General features: G+C 42.5%; 2 protein-coding genes across 2 annotated transcripts; one reads left to right on the plus strand and one right to left on the minus strand.

The window, feature by feature from the left end:
* Positions 1–17,216, minus strand: DMAC2L (distal membrane arm assembly component 2 like). Its single transcript, XM_075329541.1, has 5 exons — positions 17,085–17,216; positions 10,865–10,978; positions 4,310–4,518; positions 3,590–3,761; positions 1–1,001 (listed from the first exon to the last, which is right to left on the minus strand). The coding sequence occupies exons 2-5, from the start codon at positions 10,963–10,965 to the stop codon at positions 887–889; spliced, it is 597 nt and encodes a 198-aa protein (XP_075185656.1). The 5' UTR covers positions 10,966–10,978; positions 17,085–17,216; the 3' UTR covers positions 1–886.
* A 130-nt stretch (positions 17,217–17,346) lies between these two features.
* Positions 17,347–26,006, plus strand: L2HGDH (L-2-hydroxyglutarate dehydrogenase). Its single transcript, XM_075329540.1, has 10 exons — positions 17,347–17,503; positions 21,322–21,437; positions 21,696–21,847; positions 21,925–22,056; positions 22,639–22,801; positions 23,163–23,197; positions 23,882–24,049; positions 24,283–24,440; positions 25,173–25,304; positions 25,459–26,006. The coding sequence occupies exons 1-10, from the start codon at positions 17,412–17,414 to the stop codon at positions 25,652–25,654; spliced, it is 1,344 nt and encodes a 447-aa protein (XP_075185655.1). The 5' UTR covers positions 17,347–17,411; the 3' UTR covers positions 25,655–26,006.
* Positions 26,007–26,613: the final 607 nt, after the last annotated feature.

Genomic DNA, 26,613 nt, shown 5'->3' on the forward strand with positions numbered 1-26,613 from the left:
TTATAGTTTTTTTATTTTTATTCAATCATAACATGCATTGTGTTTCTACACAGAGTTCTGTACAGCCGTCACCGATGTGTGATTGGTATTAATTTGGTGATGGCCGTATTAAATATCCCAGACCATGATTGTGTTTATTATCGATTCATCATGGAAACTGTTCCTGATCCTCACAAGCAAAATAACTGCCACATGTTTCCAAAGCCAACTTTGAGAAGTGATTATTGATATGCTCAGTTCTGAAAAATCACATGAAAGGGGGGTTCTGATATTGGAAACCCCTAGTGAGAGTATTCAATGAACAAAAAAGACAAAAAAAACCCCAAAACACACTTTCCTTTCCTTAGTTTTTATGGGTCGTGCACTCAATTTTGGCCTCTGCTCCTGGTGTCTGATGTCACGTCGGCACAAGTCGCTCAATGCCTTTGCACTCACTGACTGGCTGCATACAGTAACACACTGGGATCAGTGGCAGAGACTGCACTGGACCGAGGGAGGATGTGTAAAGCACTTTGTTTTTTTGTTTTGTTTTTAAATAAAAACAAACAAAAAACACAGTCGGGAAAAAGTGGTTTTCTGAAACTGGAAACCTCTTTAATCCATGTGTCTGTTCAGGAGAGTGCAATGAGAAGAACAAGTCTCTGTAAGAAGCTTACCAATTGACCTGTATAAAATATATAAACTATAGCGAATCATGAAAGTTCCGTTACAATGTCACCTGACATATTGCCCGCCATCCATGCTAATAATGACTATTACAGCGCAGCACTGAATCCTCGGAAGTATTTACAAATGTATAGTAAAAAAAATGAAAATCCAACAGCAATGTCCCAAGCACAATACTTAAATTGACTGGCAATAAAAAAAAAAAAACAAAAAAACCCTCCTACAGCAGATCTAATTTGATGTGCAGTGCAGCGTTGGATTTCTGCAGGAGATCCACCGTCAGGTCTCTTTGCTTGATCGCTGGCAGATCACACAGATATAAATACTGCAAATTCCTGGAAATCAGAGAGACAATGATAACTCAATGAATTTACATAGAAGTCATGATATCATCACCCTTGTCATGACAAACACTAAAGTGGGCTTTACACGCTTCGAAATCGCTAGCAAGATTGCAAGCGATCGTACCCGCCCCCGTCGGTTGTGCGACACGGGCAAATCGCTGCCCGTGCCGCACAACCTCGCTTACCCCTGTCACACGGACTTACCTGCCCTGCGACGTCGCTCTGGCCGGCGATCCGCCTCCTTTCTAAGGGCGGTTCGTGCGGCGTCACAGCGACGTCACACGGCAGGCGTCCAATAGAAGCGGAGGGGCGGAGATGAGCGGGACGTAACATCCCGCCTACCTCCTTCCTTCCGCATTGCCGGTGGAGGCAGGTAAGGAGATGTTCGTCGCTCCTGCGGTGTCACACATAGCGATGTATAAACAAATATGACCGCTGTCGTGGAAACACATAGGCGGCTATCATAAGGCCGCTGAAGCACGTCCTTGATACATACAATGAATACAAAAAGACAAAAGGACTTGTTGTGCAACTAGTGGTCATAGTAAATCAGAGTCACAACCTAAGTTAATGCATATAAAAAATTGATTTTATTATGAAATATATAAAAGACAGGTTGGATTTCCATACTATTCAGTATAAATATACAATATATAAAGATAACACAGGGAATCGAGGACAAGGTTGTAGCACATTCACCCAAACATGTATAGTAAAGAGTAGTTAGAAATAACCCATGAAAAAAGGGATCATACGTCCAGATGGTAAACCATGGGGATAACAGGGCAGGCTTAGATGGCTGAATATGCACAGATTTAGATGATTGTGATCACCACTCTCACAATGTAAAGGCAAAAAAGACTCCTTATATCTGTTAGGTATAAATGGCTGTATATATAAATGCCACAAAAATACATATATGGGACAGGACGTCTTTAAGCAAAGGAGAGTTTCAAGCAGTCACAATCACCTCACTCAGGATGTAAGAAAAAGAAACTCCATTTGTCCATTAAATATGCCTGGCTGCACATATACATGCCATTCAAAATTTAGGCAGACCGTTTTTTAGTAAGAGAAAGATTCAGCCAAATGCTTACCCATGTGTTAAACTAAACTCAGGATTTCTTACATCCTGAGTGAGGTGATTGTGACTGCTTGAAACTCTCCTTTGCTTAAAGACGTCCTGTCCCATATATGTATTTTTGTGGCATTTATATATACAGCCATTTATACCTAACAGATATAAGGAGTCTTTTTTGCCTTTACATTGTGAGAGTGGTGATCACAATCATCTAAATCTGTGCATATTCAGCCATCTAAGCCTGCCCTGTTATCCCCATGGTTTACCATCTGGACGTATGATCCCTTTTTTCATGGGTTATTTCTAACTACTCTTTACTATACATGTTTGGGTGAATGTGCTACAACCTTGTCCTCGATTCCCTGTGTTATCTTTATATATTGTATATTTATACTGAATAGTATGGAAATCCAACCTGTCTTTTATATATTTCATAATAAAATCAATTTTTTATATGCATTAACTTAGGTTGTGACTCTGATTTACTATGACCACTAGTTGCACAACAAGTCCTTTTGTCTTTTTGTATTCACATAGCGATGTATGATGCCGCAGGAACGAGAAACATCGCTAATAAGCAGAAAACGATTTTTTGTTTCAGGACGACCTCTCTGCGGCAAACGATTTTGACCGCTTTTGTGATCGTTTAAGGTCGCTCATAAGTGTCACACACTGAGATATCGTTAATGACGCCGGATGTGCGTCACTAACACCGTGACCCCGACGATAATTCATTAACGATATCGTAGCATGTAAAGCCCGTTTAAAAGTCGCTTTACACGCAACGACATCTCTAACGAGATATCGATGGGGTCACGGAATTCGTGACACACATCCAGCCTAGTTAGCGACGTCGTTGCGTGTGACACCTACGAGCGACCGCTAACGATCAGCAATACTTACCAAATCGTTGACACGTCGTTCATTTTCCAAATTTTGTTGCCCGTGCTGGACACAGGTTGTTCGTCGTTTCTGAGGCAGCACACATCGCTACGTGTGACACCCCGGGAACGACGAACAGCGTTCCTGCATCCTTTGGCAACGAGGTGGGAGTGACCTTCACGCTGCTGCTCTCTGCCCCTCCGCTTCTATTGGTTACCTGCTGTGTGACGTTGCTGTGACGCCGCACGAACCGCCCCCTTAGAAAAGAGGTTGTTCGCTGGCCACAGCGACGTCGTTAGGCAGGTAAGTATGTGTGACGCGCACTACCGATTTTGTCTGCCACGGGCAGCGATTTGCCCGTGACCCACAAACGACGGGGGCGGGTGCGATCGCTAGCGACATCGCTAGCGATGTCGCAGCGTGTAAAGCGGCCTTAAGTGGCTAGATTTTAAGTATAAATATTAAAAGGGTATTCCAGGATTAGAAACACCTTGCTGCTGAATATTGCCCATGATCTGCATATATACGTATGTTCCCAAAACACACACACACATATCCCATTGTAACCTACATATATACATAGGACGTGATGCATCCAGCCACACTAGTGACCCACCTCAAGGTGTTGAGTGATATGACCCCTTTGTCGCTCACGTTGCCGCAGGTAATGATCTCCAATCTTTGCAGGCTTTTCTGTAGGTTCTCAATCTTACTTATCCTCTCCAGACAGGCGTCCTCAATGTATATGCACTTACACAACTTTACCTCCTCAAGGTGCTCCAGACCGTCTGAAAAGAACAATTACCAGGTTCTGACATCAGGATACACTATTTTTAAGGTTCGCTGATAATATACGTTGAATCACAAAGACAAGAATGAGTTTGAGGTTTGGGGGGTAATTTTTTAACCTTGTAAAAGAGTAAGGCCGCATTCAGACTGATTTTGTTCCGATTTACAGAACTCACTCAAGTTCATGGGTCAGTGGAGAAGCCCTGGGATGCCATGTACTGTCCATTTTTAATGCTTGTTTGATGAAGCTTGAGAAACCTCCATCAGTTTATTGTTGTATAGAAGAAAAAAAAAAAAAGGGATCAAAAACTGATGAAAAATCGATGACGTCTGAATAAACCTAACAAACTTGGGCGTCAAAACGAGCTCACTGAAGCTTTCCATGTTAGCTCTTTTTATAGCCAGACATGTGCAGGGAAAGAAAGTACCAGTAAAAGTCACAGTTTTAATGAATCCTAACTGCAAAAAAAAATATTTTTAGCTCAAAATACATTAACTTAAATAAAAAAAATATTTGGTTATTTGCAAAAATAACCTAGGTCCTCACCTAAGTAGTCAAAGCCCTTGTACATGATGCAGGAGTCGGTGGCATCTATGCCCTGAATCTTGTATTTCCCCAAGGGCCCGGTTGGGAGTCCGTTATAATCCTGCTGCCACTTCTCAAATCCCTTATATCGTACTTTAGCGCCGCAGCGTAAAAGCCACTCCGACGCCGCACGGTCCGGTCCGACATCCTTTATACGCTCATAATCAACTCTGACAAGACAAAAGAATGACATGGCTGTAAGGTTATCCCTGAGCGCTGGCGGCATCTGCCCAGGAATAGAAAATATGCCTTATCCTAGGTAAAGAGTAGAAGTGGGTGTACAGTGCCTTGCGAAAGTATTTGTCCCCCTTGAATTTTTCGTTTAATATTTCTTTATTGTTTTCAAGAAAAATTATATAACAAAGCATGAATATAGATAATTTTGTAGTGCCCGGTTTTACAGAATATGGAAAAGTTGCAGTTTGGTCTGGGCATTTAAATCTTATACAGCATATACTACAGTGAACTTTATCATAGGTCTTACAAGAAAAATTCTTCATAACATCCTTAATGACATCTTATCCCAAGTATATATCAATCGTTTATCTTTTGTTCTATTTAATATGTAGATGCCAATATCATTCTGTATAATCTTGCCATATATTTCAACAAGTAAACCTATGTACACTAATTAGATAAGCAAGAGAAGGAAAAGAGGGGAAAGAAAGAAAAGCAAGGGATGAAAGGAGAAGAAGAGGGAGAAAGAGAAGAGAAAGAAGGAAAACACGAGAAAGAGAGAAGGGGAGATTCTGTAGGGTTCTGTGACGTCGCACCACACCACCCTCCCATCAGGAGGGCCACTTCGCCCCGCCAAACCCTCTTGAATTTTTCAACCTTTTCCCACATTTCAGGCTTCAAACATAAAGATAAAACATTTTAATGTTCTGGTGAAGAATCAACAACAAGTGGGACACAATTGTGAAGATGAACGAAATGTATTGCTTATTTTAAACTTTTATAAAAAATAATAAACTGAAAATTGGGGCGTGCAATATTATTTGGCCCCTTTACTTTCACTGCAGCAAACTCACTCCAGAAGTTCATTGAGGATCTCTGAATGATCCAATGTTGTCCTAAATGACTGATGATAAAAATAAGCCGCCTGTGTGTAATCAAGTCTCCGTGTAAATGCACCTGCTCTGTGATAGTCTCAGTGTTCTGTTTAAAGCACAGAGAGCATCATGAAGACCAAGGAACACAACAGGCAGGTCTGTGATACTGTTGTGGAGAAAGTTAAAGCCGGATTTGGTTACAAAAAGATTTCCACAACTTTAAACATCCCAAGAAGCACTGTGCAATCGATCATATTGAAATGGAAGGAGTATCATACCACTTCAAATCTACCAAGACCCGGCCGTCCATCCAAACTTTCATCTCAAACAAGGAGAAGACTGATCAGAGATGCAGCCAAGAGGCCCATGATCACTCTGGATGAGCTGCAGAGATCTACAGCTGAGGTGGGAGAGTCTGTCCATAGGACAACAATCAGTCGTACACTGCACAAATCTGGCCTTTATGGAAGAGTGGCAACAAGAAAGCAATTTCTCAAAGATATCCATAAAACGTGTTGTTTAAAGTTTGCCACAAGCCACCTGGGAGACACACCAAACATGTGGAAGAAGGCGCTCTGGTCAGATGAAACCAAAATAGAACTTTTTGGGCACAATGCAAAACGATATGTTTGGCGTAAAAGCAACACCGCTTCTCACCCTGAGCACACCATCCCCACTGTCAAACATGGTGGTGGCAGCATCATGGTTTGGGCCTGCTTCTCTTCAGCAGGAACAGGGAAGATGGTTAAAATTGATGGTAAGATGCATGGAGCCAAATACAGGACCATTCTTGAAGAAAACCTGTTGGAGTCTGCAAAACACCTGAGACTGGGACGGAGATTTGTCTTCCAACAAGATAATGATCCAAAACAAAGCAAAATCTACAATGGAATGGTTCACAAATAACCGTATCCAGGTGTTAAAATGGCCAAGTCACAGTCCAGAATGGCCAGGTCACAGTCCAGACCTGAATCCAATCGAGAATCTGTGGAAAGAGCTGAAAACTGCTATTCACAAACGCTCTCCATCCAACCTCACTCAGCTCCAGCTGTTTGCAAAGGAAGAATGGGCAAGAATTTCAGTCTCCCGATGTGCAGAACTGATAGACACATACCCCAGACGACTTGCAGCTGTAATCACAGCAAAAGGTGGCGCTACAAAGTATTAACTTAAAGGGGACGAATAATATTTCACGCCCCAATTTTTAATTTATTATTTTTTATAAAAGTTTTAAAATAAGCAATAAATTTCGTTCAACTTCACAATTGTGTCCTACTTGTTGTTGATTCTTCACCAGAAGATTAACATTTTTTTATCTTTATGTTTGAAGCCTGAAATGTGGGAAAAGGTTGAAAAATTCAAGGGGGCCAAATACTTTCGCAAGGCACTGTATATGGGGGGAGACGTAGCAAATCCAGACAGAGAGACCACAGTAATTTACAATAACAGCAAAATGGATGTGTGTATGGTGGCCTTAATGCCAATCACCCCCTCCCCATAGATATGACATCTAAGGGGAGGGGTAATTGCTGTTGGCCAAATGCAGATTGAATGGTAGGTTCACCCATTGCCGATATTTCCACAGTGTATCTGCAGCAGGATTTGCTTGGTTTACATGTGGATTTTATTGCAGATTTCATTCGTTAAACTGCAAAAAGGTGACAACTCTGGAATCTGCACCAAGAACCGTCACGATAAAAAGTATAAAATTTCCACTGCAGATTTTCTAGGCAACACGTAATGGATATTTGTTGCAATTGTATATATTTCTCTGCTATCAAAATAAGAATTTTCTGCAAATATTCACCAAGCCACACTGTGTGAACACAGTCCACATCAGGGTTTTGGAATATGATAATAGTGGCCTATGGTTTGGGGTAAGTGTTCCTATCACACATCCCAATGGTGGAGTAATACCAAGGTGTACTGTATGGCCACCTAGACGCTGGTGAGGATTAGGTGTAGGGCGCTCCTGCGATACTCACCCATAGATAATCCTCTATATTTCTAATTACCAGGTGTGCTCTCGGCTGGAACGGTGTTTATCTGCGGTTGCTCTGTATCCCGGATTAAATTTAGTGATTATAGACATAGTCTGAATAAGCCTCAGATTTGATTACCTGTGCGCTCCAGATAAGAGGCCCCCGGTGTCTTATTCCGCTGAAGACACAGACCAGGTACAGCTGTCTCCAGAGCTGAGTGACTCCGGATAAAGGATAGCAGGCGTGACCTATGCCTGAGCCGCTGCCAAAATCATTGTATTGTATCGGGCCGTGCGCTCCATATCGGCCTGGAGGACGGGGACGGAGGGTTTATCACACCACTCATCTAGGGCTTGTGTTTATTACAGTGACGACAGGCTGCCATCTGCCTCCATGCATCAGCGGGACCAAACAAAAGCCCCGAGTGTTGCCTGCCTCCAACTATTCCATCTTAAGGATTTCCTAGGTATCCAGAGTACAATAGGAATATGATAGGAGATATTCAGTGGGTACAGAGCGTATTCACACCCCTTTAAATTTTTCACTCTCTTTCATTGCAGCCATTTGGTAAATTCAAAAATGTTCATTTTTTTCTCATTAATGTGCACTCTGCACCCCCATCACCCATCTTGACAGAAACCCCCCCCCAGAAATGTAGAAATTGTTGCAAATTTATTACACAAGAAAAACTGAAATATCACATGGTCATAAGTATTCAGACCCTTTGCTCAGTATTGAGTAGAAGCCTCCTATTGAGCTAGTACAACCATGAGTCTTCTTGGAAATGATGCAACAAGTTTTTTACACCTGGATTTGGGAATCCTCTGCCATTCTTCCTTGCAGATCCTCTCCAGTTCAGTCAGGTTGGATGGTGAACATTGGTGGACGCCATTTTCAGGTCTCTCCAGAGATGCTCAATTGGGTTTAGGTCAGGGCTCTGGCTGGGCCGGTCAAGAATGGTCACAGAGTTGTTCTGAAGCCACTCCTTTGTTATTTTAGCTGTGTGCTTAGGGTCATTTGTCTTGTTGGAAGGTGAACCTTTGGCCAAGTGTAACGTACAAAGCACTCTGGAAGAGGTTTTCTTCCAGGATATCTCTGTACTTAGCCGCATTAATCTTTCCTTCAATTGCAACCAGTCGTCCTGTCCCTGCAGCTGAAAAAACATCCCCATAGCATGATGATGCTGCCACCACCATGTGTCACTGTGGGGATTGTCTTGGGCAGGTGATGTGCAGTGCCTGGTTTTCTCCACACATACTGCTTAGACTTATCACCAAAAAGTTCTATCTTCGTCTCATCAGACGAGAGAATCTTATTTCTCATAGTCGAGGAGTACTTCGTGTTTTGTTTTTTTTGCAAAATCTATGCGGGCTTTCATATGTCTTGTACTGAGGAGAGGTTTCCGTCGGGCCACTCTGCCATATAGGCCCGACTGGTGGAGCGCTGCAGTGATAGCTGACTTTGTAGAACTTTCTCCCATCTCCCTACTGGATCTCTGGAGCTCAGCCACAGTGATATTGGGGTTCTTCTTTACCTCTCTCACCAAGGCTCTTCTCCCACGATTGCTCAGTTTGGCTGCATGGCCAGGTCTAGGAATAGTTCTGGTGGTCCCAAACTTCTTCCATTTAAGTATTATGGAGGCCACTATGCTCTTAGGAATCTTGAGTACTGCAGAAATTCTATTGGAACCGTGGCCAGATCTGTGCCTTGCCACAATTCTGTCTCTGAGCTCCTTGGGCAGTTCCTTTGACCTCATGATTGTCATTTGTTCTGACATGCACTGTGAGCTGTGAGCTCTTATATAGACAGGTGTGCGCCTTTCCAAATCAAGTCCTATCAGTTTAAATAAACACGGCTGAACTCAAATGAAGGAGTAGAACCATCTCAAAAAGGATCACAAGGAAATGGACAGCATTGAACTTAAATATGAGTGTCTGAGCAAAGGGTCTGAATACGTATGACCATGTGATATTTCAGTTTTTCTTATTTAATACATTTTCAAAAATTTCTACATTTCTGGTTTTTTTTTCTGTCAAGATGGGGGATGGGGTGCAGAGCGTACATTAATGAGAAAAAAATGAACTTTGTTGAATTGACCAAATGGCTGCAATTAAACAAAGAGTGAAAAATTTAAAGGGGTCTGAATACTTTCCATACCCACTGTTTCTGCAAAATGAAAAGAGATACTCCGGGCAAAGAAGATACCTTATGTTATATTGGGTGCGGGGCGGAGTATGGCACCAGGGCGTACCAAAGACCAAAGAGAAAACGCCTGTGTCATACAGAGCCCTGCAGTAGGTTTGCTTTAAATGTTCATTAAATGGGTTGTTTCAGTATCCGGTCTTCAGGCGCGCACCACTCCTCAATATTCCTCCTGATGACTGACAGTTTGGGCCAGTGGAAAGTGCAACTGTCTTTTAGTCATTATATGTAATGTTGAGTTATGCACCTGTTCACACTGCATGTTAGGAAATGCAGTCAGTCTTATTGTCTGGGCCAGCGGAATGGCTGAGCCGCCGGCCTGAACTGGGCGATCTCCAAGAACAGTACCAGACGTAGATTTGACTCTTCAGCAGCAGACGAGCGCAGGGGCACTGAGGATAAAAAGATTAAGCCAGCTTCAGAGCAGCGCTCACTAGCGCACACTCTCTACCTAGAAAACTGGCCACCTCTCAAAGACTACAGATGTGTCCGATAACCTTGGCAACAAAGTGTAAATCATTGAATTAAGAATCCTTCCGCTCTTGTCCTCCTAAAGCCTTTTCATTTACGGAAGATTTCTTACTCTCCTTAAAAGGCTCCGCATAAAGGTCTCTCTCCTGACCCTCTGTACACATGCATGCTCACGTCAGCTGAGCATGCATGTGTTTTCAATGGCGCAGATTCAATAAGGAGCTGACAGGCACTTCTGTCACCCTCTTATCTCCTATGGAACAAATAGACTGAGCATTGTAATTCAATGTAGCAACAGGGAAGTTTAAAAAAATAAAACCCACAGAAAAAGCCCGTCCGATTCTGCTGAAATCAGTGACTTTGGAAGATATTAAAGAGCCTATACTCAATTAATAAGTTATCCCTTATCAATATGGAAGAGCATAACTTATTAAATGCTGGGGGACTTGCACTGATCCTGAGAACGGGTCTTGTCAAGTACAGCACTAACCCCATACCCGGTCCTCAGGATCAGGGAAGGAGGGTCCGCATGATCAATAAATTGCCCCATTTTATTGATAAGGGATAACTTATTATCGTGGTACATCCCCTTTATATTAATGTGTATGGGGACATGTGCAGTGCCACTCAACCCAAAGTCTATGTACTGGATGATGACATCCAAGTACGCACCCCACCGTGCATATGTGACCACCACTGCGGTCAGACAAGAGTGCACAGGACCTGTGAATGGACCATGGGTGATCAGCCATCGTCTGTGGATAGGTGATAAGTTGCAATTCTTGGAAATGGTGGATAATGGTTCTTACCTGTTAAATACAGCATTCAGCCACCCCCAGAAGTATCTGCGCCCGGATTGAGAATGAAGCCGCTGAATGTTAAGAGTCGGCCGCACAATCCGAGCCAACATACTAGTGATTACCCTGGAATAGAAAGAACAACGTATGATTCTTTAGTTCTCCAGCTTTCGAAACGCCAACTCCTAACATATATTTTACCAGTACAGGAAAACTCGGAACTGCAGGTGACCACCGAGGTGTGATCAGACCAGTAAGACCCCATCGCTCCGCAGAATAAAGGACCCATGATGCTCGCTGTGGGTCTGAGTCTGTGTCCACCAATGGGCCCGCCACAGATCAGGGGTCCTATGTGTGATGACCAGAGAGATAGAAACAAGCGCTGTACTCCATCTCTGTTAGTCCTGTGTAAAATGGTTGTGGAACCCCCACGTTAAGTCTGTCTAGCTACGATACTTGTCAACTGTTTACCCTGAGATGAAAAACCCCTTCTAACAAGACACAGAAGTAGACTTTATACAGTAATTACAGTGTAAGAAGACCCCCCATTTCCCCAGACCAGATGTCCTATGCCGATTGCACCATATATTATGCAGTCTATCCAGCTCCTGTCAGATGACTGCCCCTTTAAAATTCGTATTTAATGCAATTTGGGTGTTCATCTAATATAGGCTTCATTGTATGATGTATACATTTATATAAAAACCCCTTTACATTTTGCTTATTCATTTCTATAGCAAACAAAGCAGCAAAACTACGATGATGTAAGATCTGGCAGAAAATCACCCCATTTATGAATATTCAGTACTATATTCTGGCAGTTTTTGGCAAGTAGAACTAAAAAGCAGGAACAAATGATTTTTTGTAACTGGTACAGACCTGGGCTGCCTTTACCTGGAGCAGACATTTATGGAAAATACAGCTACACGCTGCCTACAGGAAGTGAAACAGCGCCACCTTGTGGTCAAAAACAATAATTCAGAAAGGTGTCAGACATGACAAGAAATCATTCCTGCTCCTGCAACGCAATCACGGGGAGCTGAAGGGTTAATATGGCATCCGGGAGTTGGGGGTAATGTAGGCCCCTCTCGCTGTCATATTGGTTCTCCAATTATGGCTAGCTTTTGGCTGGGGGTTAATGTAGGCTCTTGTCACCACTACCTTGGTACTCCTATTACGGATAGCCTGTGGCTGGGCCTGGGCGCTAATGTAAGGCTAATTTCGCCTCCTGTCACTGCCACCCTGGTGCTCCCATTATGAGACGTGTGTGTGTGTGTGTGTGTTTGTGTGTGTAATATAAATATATATATATATATATATATATATATATATATATATACAGTTAGGTCCAGAAATATTTGGACAGTGACACAAGTTTTGTTATTTTAGCTGTTTACAAAAACATGTTCAGAAATACAATTATATATATAATATGGGCTGAAAGTGCACACTTCCAGCTGCAATATGAGAGTTTTCACATCCAAATCGGAGAAAGGGTTTAGGAATCATAGCTCTGTAATGCATAGCCTCCTCTTTTTCAAGGGACCAAAAGTAATTGGACAAGGGACTCTAAGGGCTGCAATTAACTCTGAAGGCGTCTCCCTCGTTAACCTGTAATCAATGAAGTAGTTAAAAGGTCTGGGGTTGATTACAGGTGTGTGGTTTTGCATTTGGAAGCTGTTGCTGTGACCAGACAACATGCGGTCTAAGGAACTCTCAATTGAGGGGAAGCAGAACATCCTGAGGCTGAAAAAAAAGAAAAAATCCATCAGAGAGATAGCAGACATGCTTGGAGTAGCAAAATCAACAGTCGGGTACATTCTGAGAAAAAAGGAATTGACTGGTGAGCCTGGGAACTCAAAAAGGCCTGGGCGTCCACGGATGACAACAGTGGTGGATGATCGCCGCATACTTTCTTTGGTGAAGAAGAACCCGTTCACAACATCAACTGAAGTCCAGAACACTCTCAGTGAAGTAGGTGTATCTGTCTCTAAGTCAACAATAAAGAGAAGACTCCATGAAAGTAAATACAAAGGGTTCACATCTAGATGCAAACCATTCATCATTTCCAAAAATAGACAGGCCAGAGTTAAATTTGCTGGAAAACACCTCATGAAGCCAGCTCAGTTCTGGAAAAGTATTCTATGGACAGATGAGACAAAGATCAACCTGTACCAGAATGATGGGAAGAAAAAAGTTTGGAGAAGAAAGGGAACGGCACATGATCCAAGGCACACCACATCCTCTGTAAAACAAGGTGGAGGCAACGTGATGGCATGGGCATGCATGGCTTTCAATGGCACTGGGTCACTTGTGTTTATTGATGACATAACAGCAGACAAGAGTAGCCGGATGAATTCTGAAGTGTACCGGGATATACTTTCAGCCCAGATTCAGCCAAATGCCGCAAAGTTGATCGGACGGCGCTTCATAGTACAGATGGACAATGACCGCAAGCATACAGCCAAAGCTACCCAGGAGTTCATGAGTGCAAAAAAGTGGAACATTCTGCAATGGCCAAGTCAATCACCAGATCTTAACCCAATTGAGCATGCATTTCACTTGCTCAAATCCAGACTTAAGACGGAAAGACCCACAAACAAGCAAGACCTGAAGGCTGCGGCTGTAAAGGCTTGGCAAAGCATTAAGAAGGAGGAAACCCAGAGTTTGGTGATGTCCATGGGTTCCAGACTTAAGGCAGTGATTGCCTCCAAAGGATTCGCAACAAAATATTGAAAATAAAAATATTTTGTTTGGGTTTGGTTTATTCGTCCAATTACTTTTGACCTCCTAAAATGTGGAGTGTTTGTAAAGAAATGTGTACAATTCCTACAATTTCTATCAGATATTTTTGTTCAAACCTTCAAATTAAACGTTACAATCTGCACTTGAATTCTGTTGTAGAGGTTTCATTTCAAATCCAATGTGGTGGCATGCAGAGCCCAACTCGCGAAAATTGTGTCACTGTCCAAATATTTCTGGACCTAACTGTATACACACACACACACACACACACACACACACACACATATACACAGTATATACTAGCTGTAGTACCCGGGCGTTGCCCGGGATAGTAACTGTCTCTCTGTCTCTCTCCCAGTCTCTGTCTGTGTGTCGCTGTCTGTCTGTCTCGCTGTCTGTCTCTTTCCTTGTCTGTTTCTATCTCCCTGTCTGTATTTGCATCGGTCTATCTGTCTCAATCTCTGTATCTGTCTCTCTCTCTCTCTGTCTCTTTGCCCGGCTGTCTCTTACCAGGGCTGTCTCTTTCCAGGGCTGTCTCTTTCCAGGGCTGTCTCTTTGCCCATCTGTCTCTGTCTGTCTCTATCCGTCTCACCACCGACATCTTTTTACCTCACACATAAGCTTGTTATACTGACAGTTTATTTTGTTCCTATAGCAACCACTGACAGTTGCTATTTACAGCCTGGAGCTCCCAGCTCCATTCAGTGTAGTGGCTGCAGGATTTTTGTAGAGTAACTGGGAAGGACGGGGTTAAATTTTCCCGCCCAAACATAGTCTATGACGTTCCCTGAGTCACATGGAGTGTCTGTGCAAAATTTCGTGACTGTAAATGCGACGGTGCGGATTCCTTTAGCGGACACACACACACAGCTTTATATATATATATATATATATATATATATATATATATATATATATATATATATATATATATATATATATATATATATATATATATATATATATATATATATACACACACACACACATACACATATCATTGGTGTGAAAAAGTGGTTGCTACTTTCTCATTCTTCACCAGACAAGGGAATCTTTATTATTAAGGGAAAAGAAATCCAAAGCTACAGGGCCCTGTGTGAAAAAATGATTGCCCCCTAAACCTAATAACTGACTGGGCCACCCTTAGCAGCAACAACTACTATCAAGCGTTTGCAATAACTGGCAATGAGGCTTTTACAACACTCTTGGGGAATTTTGCAGAATTGAAGTAATTCAGCCACATTGAAGAGTTTCCGAGCATGAACCGCCTTTTAAAGGTCATGCCACAGCATCTCAATCAGATTAAGGTCAGGACTTTGACTAGGCCACTCCAAAGTCTTAATTTATTTTTTCTTAAGCCATTCAGAGGTGGACTTACTGGCGTTTTGGATCATCGTCCTACTGCATAACCCAAGTGTGCTTCAGCCACTCACCACCCTAATACATAAATTCACTATGATTTATCACATCTTTTAGAAGCAGAGTTCAATTTCCTTGGCCACACCCAGGCCTAATTACTGCTATACCTGTTCTCAATCAAGAAATCACTTAATTAGGACCTGCCTGACAAAGTGAAGTAGACCAAAAGATCCTCAAAAGCTAGACATCCAAAGAAATTCAGGAACAAATGAGAAACAAAGTAATTGAGATCTATCAGCCTGGAAAAGGTTATAAAGCCATTTCTAAAGCTTTGGGACTCCAGTGAATCGCAGTGGGAGCCATTATCCATGAATGGCAAAAACATGCAACACTACTTTTCCAGGAGTGGTCAGCCGACCAAAAATTACTCCAAGAGCGCAGCGACAACTCATTAAAGAGGTCACAAAAGGCACCATAACAACATCCAAATAACTGCAGGCCCCACTTGCCTCAGTTAAGGTCAGTGGTCATGACGCTACTATAAGAGGGCAAAAATGGCCGGCATGGCAGAGTTTCAAGACGAAAACCACTGCTAAGCAAAAAGAACTTAAAGGCTCGTCTCAGTTTTGCCAGAAAACCTCTTGATGATTCCTAAGACTTTGGGAGAATACTCTGTTAACTAACGAAACAAAAGTTGAACTTTAGAGATGTTTGTCCCATTACATCTGGCATAGAAGACAGTAACCCAGCATTTCAGAAAAGGAACATCATACCCACAGTAAAATATGGTGGTGGTAGCGTGATGGTCTGGGCCTGATTTGCTGCTTCAGGACCTGGAAGATTTGCTGTGATAAATGGAACCATGAATTCTGCTGTCTACCAAAAGATCCTGAAAGAGAATGTCTGGCCATCTGTTCGTGACCTGAAGCTGAAAGCGCACTTGGGTTATGCAGCAAGACAATGATCCAAAACACCAGCAAGTCCACCTCTGAGTGGCTTAAGAAAAACAAAATTAAGACTTTGGAGTGGCCTGGTCATAGTCCTGACCTTAATCCAACTGAGATGCTGTGGCTGGACCTTAAGGCTGTGTGTATTGCATGCATTTACGCTGCGTCTAGCACTGCAGCGTAAATGCATGCGTCCTGCGTCCCCTGTACAATCTAAGAAGATTGTGCATAATCCGTGCGCACAATGCTTTTTTGAACGCAGCGATTTGAGTGTCAAAAATTTGACAAAATCTCTGCGTTCAAAAAAGCAGCATGTCACTTCTTTTGTGCGCTTTGGATGCAGCTCCCACTCTATGGGAGAGGCAGCATCCAGAGCGCATGAAATCGGCATTTTTTCTGCAGAAACACTGCATCCATTATGTAGGGTTTCTGCAGCGATTTGAAGCGCACATGAGCTGATAAATCGCTGCAGAAATTTCAGCATGTACATGCGCACACAGCCTTGCAAGGATGAGTGGCCAAAATTCCTGTGGAGCATTGTAAAAGACACATTGCCAGTTATTGCAAACGCTTGATTGCAGTTGTTGCTACTAGGGGCCCAACCACTTATTAGATTTAGGGGGCAATCACTTTTTCACACTGTGCCCTGTAGGTTTTGATTTCTTTTTCCCTGAAAGACCTTCATTTATAAGCTGCATTTTGTTACTTGTGTTATCTTTGTCTAATATTTACATTTGTTTGTTGTTCTGAAACATTTAACTGTGACAAACATGAAAAAGAATACGAAATCAGGAATGCGGCAAACACATTTTCACACCATTGTATAAATATATATAAACCTTGAAACACCATTGCCATGTTGTTGGTTGCGGCACCTCTCCCCAAAGAATGTAAAGAAATACAGTCTTTGTTTTTCTCATAGACCAATCACCACGCAGTTTACATTTTACAAGAGCACTATATGAAATGAGAGCTGTGCAGTGATTGGTTGCTATCTTTACAAGCAGTTCACCATAGCAACCAATCAGATTCCAGCTCTTAATATTACAGATACTTGGAAAATGAAAGCATCTACTGGATTGGGTTGCGCTGGTTTTCATGAAGCTCCTCCCACTTAGAATGTCACCCAATGGCATAGAGAATCCTTCCTCCCACATAGACCATACAGGCACAGTCGTTACCTGTGGAGCCGTTGCAATGACAACTTCACCTCCAGCAGCACTACTCGGCGGAGCGCCACGCCTACTGCCCTTTAACCTCTATACCAGGGCGCTCGCTGGTTAAACTCTTCTTCCTGGTTACATCCCATTGCCCAGAAAACCTTCACAGTCCAATTCCTATTGGTTAACCGCTGTTTATCAATGATTGGTTCATATTAAATGTGTCCCATTGGCTGGAAGATACTATGGGCGTGGTTAGTAAAAAGATGCGTTGTGATTGGATATTGAACGCTCCGGTTCTCCCAGGGATCAGCAGGCGGCACGGGCTCCGGTGTATACAGACGGGGAATGGCCGGGCGGTGCTGTGCGAGGGCGGCCGGGGCCTTACAGCTGGGGCGGGGCGGCTCCAGGCTGTACGGGCACGGGCTCCGTGCTCACAGGTAACTGTGCTGCTGCAGTGTTCTCTGTACAACTTTATTACTACGTCCTGTCAGCAGTTGTAGAACTACAACTCCCAGAATTCCCAGGCAGGATGACAATTGGGCAGAGCAGCCTGCAATATGCGCAGTGACAAAGGGGATTGTTACAGGTTGGTGCGGATTTTGTTAAAAAATCCGTAAAAATAAAGCGTAAAAATAGAATTATTTAATTAATAATAATTTAATAATAATATGATATAATCTAAAAAATCTAATATATAATAAAAAATAATTATGATAATTATAATTTATTAATAATTATAAAAAATAGCGTAAAAATAGAAATCACAGGTGCGATTATTTTTTTATTTATTTTTAAATTTGTGTTTTGTTTTTTTTTTTGTTTTTTTTTATTTTTCTTTTATATTTTTTATTTTTATGGTCAGTGAGAAAAAATTCTCTTTATGCTACAGACTGTCTAGGAATGTTCTTCTGGAGAAATCACCTTCCATTCAGCCCTGGCAGGCATAGCTTTTTGGGGGGGGTTTTGGCCCTTCATGTTTTTCCTCCCTTTTCTATTTTTCCGTCCCCATAGTCTGCTCGGCAAGTTGTAGTTCATTTATAGAAACTGTTGTGGAATGCGAGGAAAAAAAGAAACCCGCGGTGGTGAAATGGAAGAGAATCTGCCTGTCCGCCATTGTTTTGATGTGTTTTATACAATTCGCATCCTGGTGTAAGTGACCTGTAAAGTTTGTGCTGCGGATCAGTGCGGTCCTGGAGTGTTTAACTACATGAAGTTAAAAAAAGAAATAAACATGTCTTGGGTCACCATAGTCGCCTTATCCTGAGTTATTACTTTTTTTTTTTCAATTGAGCTGTAGTTTTGTTTTTTGTTTTTTATTTTTTTATACCATTTTAGAGACCATATAACGTTCTTTTCTCTTTAGTCCAATTTTTGAGGAATCCAAAGTAATAAAAAGCATAAGTATAAAAAAAGGTTTTTTTAATTCATTTCAATGATCACACTGTATATTTTAATATTAGTTCAGACAATTAGGCCTTGTTCACACACACACACTGCGTTTTTACCCGCGTTTTTTTTTTGCTGCAGAAATTTCTTGAGAAAATGGTTGTAACCTTTCTGCAGACATTCCCCAGCAAAACCTATGGAAAAAAAATTACCTGTGCGCACACTGTTTTTTTTTTTCTCAAGAACATTTTTTCTACAGAGTTTCTTGAGAAAAAGAATGAGCATGTCACTTCTTTTCTGCAGGTACCTGCGTTTGTTTGCCATAGAGAATGGTGGAAAAACGCATCAAAAATGTATGCGGTTATTGGTGCGATTTGTTTTTTGTTTTTTTTTGTTTGTTTTTTTTTACCGCAAGTGTGCTAATTTTTCAGACTCAAGAAATTTCTTGAGAAAAATCCTTTTTCTAGTGTGAACGGAGCCTTATACTGTCCCAAATGTTTGTTTTTTTTTGTTGTTTGTTTTTTAAATTCTCTTATGTTTGGGGTAACGGGGAAGTAGTTTAGTCCTGTGCATAGCTGTATTACAGGATCTCTTTCCTTTAGGGGAATAGAAACTGTGATCACTTGATCGTCTGTACCATAGTATAGCATTGTAAAGCGGTATTACCTCCTGTGGTGTAGCATAGCAATGTATTGCGGTAATCTCCTTTGGTGTAGTATAGCAGTGTATTGCGGTAATCTCCTCTGGTGTAGTATAGCAGTGTATTACATCCTGTGGTGTAGTATTGCGGTATTACCTCCTTTGGTGTAGTACAGCAGTGAATTGCGGTATTATCTCCCGTGGTGTAGTATAGCAGTGTATAGTGATTTTTACCTCCTGTGGCTTAGTATGGCAGTATTATCTCCTGTGGTGTAGTACAGTAGCGTTAACTCCTGGGGTGTAGTATAGCAGTGTATAATGGTATTATCTCCTTTGGTGTAGTATAGCGGTATTACCTCCTGTAGTGTAGTATAGCGATTTTTACCTCCTGTGGTGTAGTATAGCGGCATTACCTCCTAGGGTGTAGTATAGCGGCATTACCTCCTAGGGTGTAGTATAGCGGTAATACCTCCTAGGGCGTAGTATAGCGGTACTACCTCCTGTGGCGTAGTATAGCGGTTTTACCTCCTGGGGTGTAGTATAGCGGTATTACCTCCTGGGGTGTAGTACAGTGGTATTACCTCCTGGTGTGTAGTATAGCAGTGTATGTTAGCTATTATCTCCTGGGGTATAGTATAGTGGTATTACCTCCTGTGGTGTAGTATAGCGGTATTACCTCCTGGGGTGTAGTATAGTGGTATTATCTCCAGTGGTGTAGTATAGCGGTATTACCTCCTGGGGTGTAGTATAGCAGTGTATATTAGCTATTATCTCCTGTGGTGTAGGGATATGATAGAGAAGCAGTGCACACATATTAATGTCGGGCGTCTGCTGAGGGTGATTCCTGTGTTATAGCAATGGATGTTGCTGTTACCTTTACTCTGATTGCCGGAGGTCCGGGGTGACCCCATCCACCCTGAGTATGAAGGGAACCTTGCGCTGATCCCTGCTGCTCCCTTGGGCTGCGCTGTAGCTCACTGCACAGCGGGGGTCTGAGGGGCCACAGAGCAGGCACAACCAGCGCTGCATCCCTATCAATATTTGTATTTTTAAGTGGATCTCTAGGTTGTGTTTTCTGTCGCATTTTCCATGTTGTTTTTTTTTTTTTTTTTCCTGGGTTTTTTTGTTTGTTGTTTTGCTCATATATATATATACAGCGGCCAGATTATAGCTGAATGAAGGTTTGTGTAGAGTTGAGCAAAAAATATCCGCCGGACCCTGATCCACTGGCCACATCAGATGTCCGTAGCTTCCAAACCAAATCCCTGTGTGCCACCTCCTAGTGCCCAGTGGCTTCCCAGGCGCCTCTTCAGATTAGTCGGCCACTGTGACGTTCCACCGAACCGCCTCATTAGCAGAGGCACCAGGGCTAATGGCGGGGGGGGGGCAGGGCTGTTTTTTTGTTTTTTTTTTCTCTGAATCTCTTTCTTGTTCTTTATCATTTTTTTTTATTATTTTTTTTTCTTTCTTTTTCCTTCTTTCTCTTTTTTTCCTTCCTTTTTTTTCCTGTATTCTTTTTTTGGCTGACTTTTTATCTGAAGAAAGCTTAATAACCACAGTTTCACTCTAATCCTCGACCTTTGACCTAAGGAATAACTCCTGGATTTTGCCCCTGACTTGGCGATGATATAAATCTGGTTACTGACTAACAAAAAGAAACAAACAAATTGCTCTTCACCTTCTTATGTAGAATAGAGACGCACGCCATATGTGAATTTGCACGATTGTGCATTCCCAATTTTTTTTTATTACAAATCTTTGCTACATTCTTCAACTTTTTTCCTTATGACAGAAGTCAAATATTACATTTTACTTTTGTAAAACAAATAAATCGCACCTTCTAAAAGCACAATGGTATTGTTGGCAGAAATTGCCACATTATCGGTTCCTTGAAGCAAAAAATGTGATATCTTCAAAGGACATTTTTGTAGATGTGAATGACGCTACCCGACCCTTCTAAGGAATTCCCCCTGGGGTTAAACGGTGACTTTGCTGCTTACACGTAGAGAAGTATGTCAGACTGGAAAATGGAGGTTTCTGGGGTCATTTTCTAACATAAAACAACTTAATAAATTATGAGTGGATCAAAAAGAAACCTAAGCAGATGCAGCAAGCTGAGATTCGGTGATTCAAAAAAAAAAAAATAGACCCCCGCCAGACTTCTCCGCATCCTGCGCTCCCTACACCTCGGGGATCGATATTGCGCCATCTGATCTTTTATTTCTTTCAGCACCTACGATGTTGTCGTAGTCGGGGCCGGGCTTGTAGGCCTTGCATCTGCTCGCCAGCTCATCCTGAACCATCCAAACCTCCGATTTGCCATTTTGGAAAAAGAGAACGAGATTGGTGAGTCTACTAATGGTTAATAATGGGCACGGGCGGATTTAAAACCAACTTTCCTTGAGCTCTGGGTTCACCGAAGGGAAAATCTGCAAGCAGTTTGTATGTTCTCAGTGTCTGCCGGGGTTTCCTCCAGGTTCTGCAACACTCCAAAGACGTCTTGATACTGGGAATAAATTGTAATCGCTGTCCCCATTGGAACTCACGTCTGTACAACGCTGTGGAATATGTTGATGCTATATAAGTTGTCTTTTTATTCTCCAGCTTCCCATCAGAGTGGCCATAACAGCGGTGTGATTCACAGTGGAATATATTACACTCCTGGATCTCTGAAAGCCAGGCTGTGTGTCCGGGGGGCTTCCCTTCTCTACGAATACTGTGACCTTAAGGGAATCCCATACAAGCAGTGTGGCAAGGTATGTGACGGAGGTGGAGAGCAGCTGACAGACAGTAGCCCTGTGTCTGTGGTGACAGCCAGTTGTGGTCTTTGCAGCTCATAGTAGCCGTACAGCACCAGGAGATAGCCAGACTACAGGCTCTGTACGAGAGAGGGCTGCAGAACAATGTGCCGGGACTCCGAATCATCAATGCTAAGCAAATCCGGGAGAAAGAGCCCTACTGTAAGGTGAGTGGGGGGATCATTAATGCTCCTTGTATCTGGATTTGGAAACCATGACCCAACAACAGATCCATTAATTACCAGACATGGGCGGCCCCCACCGGACCCAGTTCATTTATAATGGTGACTGTCGGGGTTCCCCTCCCCTTATATTGAGCCTCCAACTCAGAACCTTAAACCTTTTAAATAAGAACCTCTCAGCTCACATAAGTAATTTGACTTTCCAATGAATTAACAATTCACAGTGTATGATGATCTGATGATGCTGGTGTGCTTACTTTGAAAAGCTGTGTCAAAATTGCTGTATAATCCTGATACTCAGATAACGATTATATCAATGCTGCTAGAGCTGGACTAAAAAAAAAATATATATATTTTAAAATCCAGATTATACAGCCATGTAAGTACACCAGCCTCATTAGGTCTACTGAAGATCTATTAATGTATGAATCTGGTGACAAATCTGCTTCTTCCTTGGTGAATTGTCCTAAACAATGCCTGTGAGTCTTGCATCCCCGTCCACGAGGAGTGAAGATGGCTTTTAATTTGCGCACATGATCCTTGAATGGTTTGTTCTTTACATTGCAGGGTGTAATGGCGCTGGACTCTCCACACACAGGAATCGTAGATTACCGGCAGGTAGCTCAGTCGTACAGCGATGATTTCCGCGATGCCGGAGGAAGCGTCTTATCGGGATATGAAGTGTCTGATATAAGAATGGTGAATGAGAGCCCAGCTGGGTCAGAGGAAGGTGAGTGACGGCCGGATCCGTACAGTGTCTTGCACTAACACACATCACATTATAGCGGTTATATTTTCACTGCTGTATTTCAGCCACAAGTTCCTGCCCAAGAGCAGTTTGGGTCTTGCGCTCTGGGGTTTGGCCGGAACTTGCTGCTGATCACTTTGCTTCTCGATGTGTACCGCCTTTGCCTCTGGAGCAAGGCACTGTCTACTAAGGTCATCTGCTGACTGCAGCACCTGGGGCTGTCCAGGAGCCCCAACGTATCCCTAAAAACCGAGCCCTGTAATGCCAAATTACCCCTGCAACGTCCATCATTATATGAAGAAGACCTCATTATATGTAAAGCTTCTCTTCTGCTTCTCTCTAGGTCTGGAGTATCCCATCGTGATCAAGAACACAAAGGTAAAGTACTGAAGTCACCCGTGACCGCAGCTGGATTCTTCTGCAGTAAAAATTTAGACAATCTGTTTTTTTTGTTTATAGGTCACTTACAAAAGGGTTATTAAAAATGTACAGCTCAGTGATAAATGTTGTAGACATCGCAAGCCTTTAATTTTACTAAAAACGCTTCTATTTTGGTCTAAAAATAATTTTAGCAATCATGTTGACGTTAAAAAAAATTTGCACCGTTTCTATATTACAAGGCTCTTTGTCTCCCTGCATATTGCTGTATGCAAAATGAGTTGTCTAAGGATCTGTCAGTGAGCTCATTTTGTAATATTTTTTTTTTATGTGCGCCTGTCTGCTGATTCATGACCACATCAAAGTTCAGGTGAAGTTGAGGTGGGGTTTCCACTGAGGAGATCAGAAGAAGACAGAATAGATTTACAACCTGCCCATCAGAATGTGCTCACTGATGGATTCTCAGAGAGCTCATTCTTCAACCAGCAATGTGCAGGGAGGGGAAAAGCATGAAATACAAATGGTGCAAAATGTTTAATGAAGCCTTATTGCAAAAAAAAAATGATTTTTAACCAAAAATACATATTTGTAAGTTAAAAAAAAACCAAAATCCCCACAGTTGTTGCACATGATGCTGTGGAGTGGATCCGGGAATCTTTGTGTAATCTTGTCTCTTCTTTAAAGGGAGCGGAGCTTTCCTGTAAGTACGTGCTGACCTGTGCCGGCCTCTTCTCGGACCGTGTATCCCAGATTAGCGGATGTAGCGCAGAACCTCGCATCGTTCCCTTCCGGGGAGATTATTTGGTGCTAAAGCCAGAAAAGTGCTATCTGGTTAAGGGGAACATTTACCCAGTAGGTATCATCCTCGATTGATACATTGTTTCTCCTTACATTTTATCGCCATCTTCAGTTTACCCTTAGAATATGATTCTTGTTTAGTCTTGTATGATCGTTTCTCCTCCAGTCACATCCAAAGCTGCAGAGCTGATCTGCATATTGTTTTGGTCACTGAGCCAGGCTTTATATATTGTATCTGTAGTGGATGCCTGTAAGATGTTCACGTTTTTTTCCATATTGGTCTGCAGGTTCCCGATCCGCGCTTCCCCTTCCTCGGGGTCCACTTCACTCCCCGCATGGACGGGAACGTCTGGCTCGGCCCAAATGCTGTGTTAGCTTTTAAAAGAGAAGGCTATCGACTGTGTGACTTCAATGCCAGAGATTTTGGGGAAGCCGTTACGTACAGGTAAAGTGCGGATCATTTTTTCTTTTTTTTTTCTATACCATAGCGGTGGAGTGGCCCCTTATAATGCACTCTGCTCTGATTGTTCCTGGTCCTCTTACCTGGATATCACTGCTTTCCTCCAAAAACAGCGCCACTCTTGTGCACAGGTCTTGTGTGGTATTGCAGCTCGGCTCAATACATTTAACCTCTGGACGACTTGTGTCTGTGTACGAAGCCAATCTCACCCCACAACAGCGGATATCTGCTTTACTTTACAACCAACATTCTCCTCTCACAGCAGTAATCGGAGCAAGTGCCGATCGCTGCTGTTAACCCCTTAAATGCCACTGTCAAATGGAATGTAAGGCGCGTGATCCCACTACTGCACCATTTTTTTTTTTCTTCTTTCTTTTTTAACCTGTGCTCTTCAGAAGGTCCCCGGCTATCCTAGCAACCCATCAGAACCCCCCGATCAGATCATTGAGGAAAGGGGGTGAATGACAACTAAAAGGGTGCAGCAGTGGGACCATGAGGAGCTCCATCTCATTAAGATATGTGCCTAACTTGAGGATCGGTTGGAATCCCACCTCTGGGGCTTATAGTGGTGCCCTGTGGTGGACTGGAGTCAGCCCTCCATGCACAGCTTTCTCCATTAATCTCTATGGGATTCGTGGGAACAGCCGAGCAGGAATAATTTGCAGACTTTGTTCTTTCCCCCTTGTGTTCTACTTTCTTCTGTCTTTTCTATTTCAGCGGTCTTCGTAAATTGGTTCTGAAAAATCTGGTTTATGGGATGGGGGAGATGTATCGAGCGTTGTTTCTACAAGCACAGCTAAAGGAATTGCAGAAATTCATCCCAGAGCTGTCCAGTAATGATATTCTCAGGTGAGGTTTGTACGCGCTGTTCCCCGATGTAGAACCGGGGATGCAGTACTTGGCATGGCCACCACCAGAAGTATGGTGCTGTCCTTAGTGATGCGGCCACAGCCACTTTGTCATCTGATTTGATATTGATGTCTGGAATATCCCTTTCTCACAGGGGTCCCTCTGGAGTCCGCGCTCAGGCCCTGGATCGGGACGGTAACCTGGTAGACGATTTTGTTTTCGACGGTGGTTCTGGAGCTATTGCCAGCCGCATCCTGCACGTGAGGAACGCCCCATCCCCAGCCGCTACCTCCTCCCTGGCGATCGCAGAGATGATTGCCTCTGAAGTGGAGGATCGCTTTAACCTCTGACGGAGCCGTCACTGACCATGGATCAGATCTCCGGACTGTATTCTGCGACTTTCCCAGAACGTCGGCTTTGTCTGACCCCTCCGCATACTTTATAATTGGACTGAACAGATTTGGTCGTGTTTAGTGTTTCTCGCTCATAGCAGGGAACAGGACTATATATAGCAGACAGGCAGCATTGGAAGCAATGGTCTGTGGGAAGGGATGTCCGTCAGTGAGCAGCGGCCGCCCTCCTCTGACCTAACAATATGCAGACTTTTTAGGGTTAATGTTTATATCATTAAAATCTCATGGACACGTTTCATTTATTTTTTTTACCATAAATTGATCTGCAGTGCCGATTTTTTTAAATCCGCAGCGTGTCTATTGTGTTTTTCTGTTTGTTTGGTTTTTTTTGTCCCTATCGACTTCAATGGGGCGCTGATTTTCCGAGAAATTCATGTACAAATTTTTTTTGCTCCTTTTTCATACATTTACCATGCATTGCCAGACTAAAAATGCCCAGGTCTGACTTTCTAGCGGAAGACGATTATGTGATGTCACCAGAGCAGGAAAACACCCCCAAAATAAAAGGGACATTTACTCCCTGGTTTTCTTACAGGTTTTGTTTGTTTGTTGTTCAACTAAAGATGTAACATACATGAAAAACATATTCTGTGTTGATCTTAAGGTTGCATTCACATGCTGCATTGTTGCAGCTTTTTTTTTTTTTTTAGCAAAATCAGTTTCCCTCTGGAAAATCAGAGGCCGTGCCATGGACACTTTAAATTTTGTATTTTTAATGTTTTGTGCTGCTTTTTTTATTTTTATTTTTTTTTTTCCCTCTGCTCTGCACCAATGCTTCTTTGCATTGTAGGGCCACGTTCACACATTGAGTATTTTCTGTTTGTTGTTTTTTGTTTTTTTTTTTTGTATATGTGTGTATATAATATATAATATAATATATATATATATATATATAT

This window comes from Anomaloglossus baeobatrachus, chromosome 12, assembly GCF_048569485.1.
Source record: "Anomaloglossus baeobatrachus isolate aAnoBae1 chromosome 12, aAnoBae1.hap1, whole genome shotgun sequence".
In the NCBI taxonomy this organism is placed as follows: domain Eukaryota; kingdom Metazoa; phylum Chordata; class Amphibia; order Anura; family Aromobatidae; genus Anomaloglossus; species Anomaloglossus baeobatrachus.

Excerpts from the sequence above, each read along its gene's own strand:
- DMAC2L (XM_075329541.1), bottom strand. The coding sequence starts at position 10,965 with ATGTTGGCTCGGATTGTGCGGCCGACTCTTAACATTCAGCGGCTTCAT. Across the intron at positions 4,519-10,864 it reads CTGAATGCTGTATTTAACAG|AGTTGATTATGAGCGTATAA; the intron begins GTAAGAACCATT and ends TTGTCTTGTCAG. Across the intron at positions 3,762-4,309 it reads CAAGGGCTTTGACTACTTAG|ACGGTCTGGAGCACCTTGAG; the intron begins GTGAGGACCTAG and ends TGTTCTTTTCAG.
- L2HGDH (XM_075329540.1), top strand. The coding sequence starts at position 17,412 with ATGGCCGGGCGGTGCTGTGCGAGGGCGGCCGGGGCCTTACAGCTGGGG. Across the intron at positions 22,802-23,162 it reads CCCAGCTGGGTCAGAGGAAG|GTCTGGAGTATCCCATCGTG; the intron begins GTGAGTGACGGC and ends GCTTCTCTCTAG. Across the intron at positions 24,050-24,282 it reads TTAAGGGGAACATTTACCCA|GTTCCCGATCCGCGCTTCCC; the intron begins GTAGGTATCATC and ends ATTGGTCTGCAG.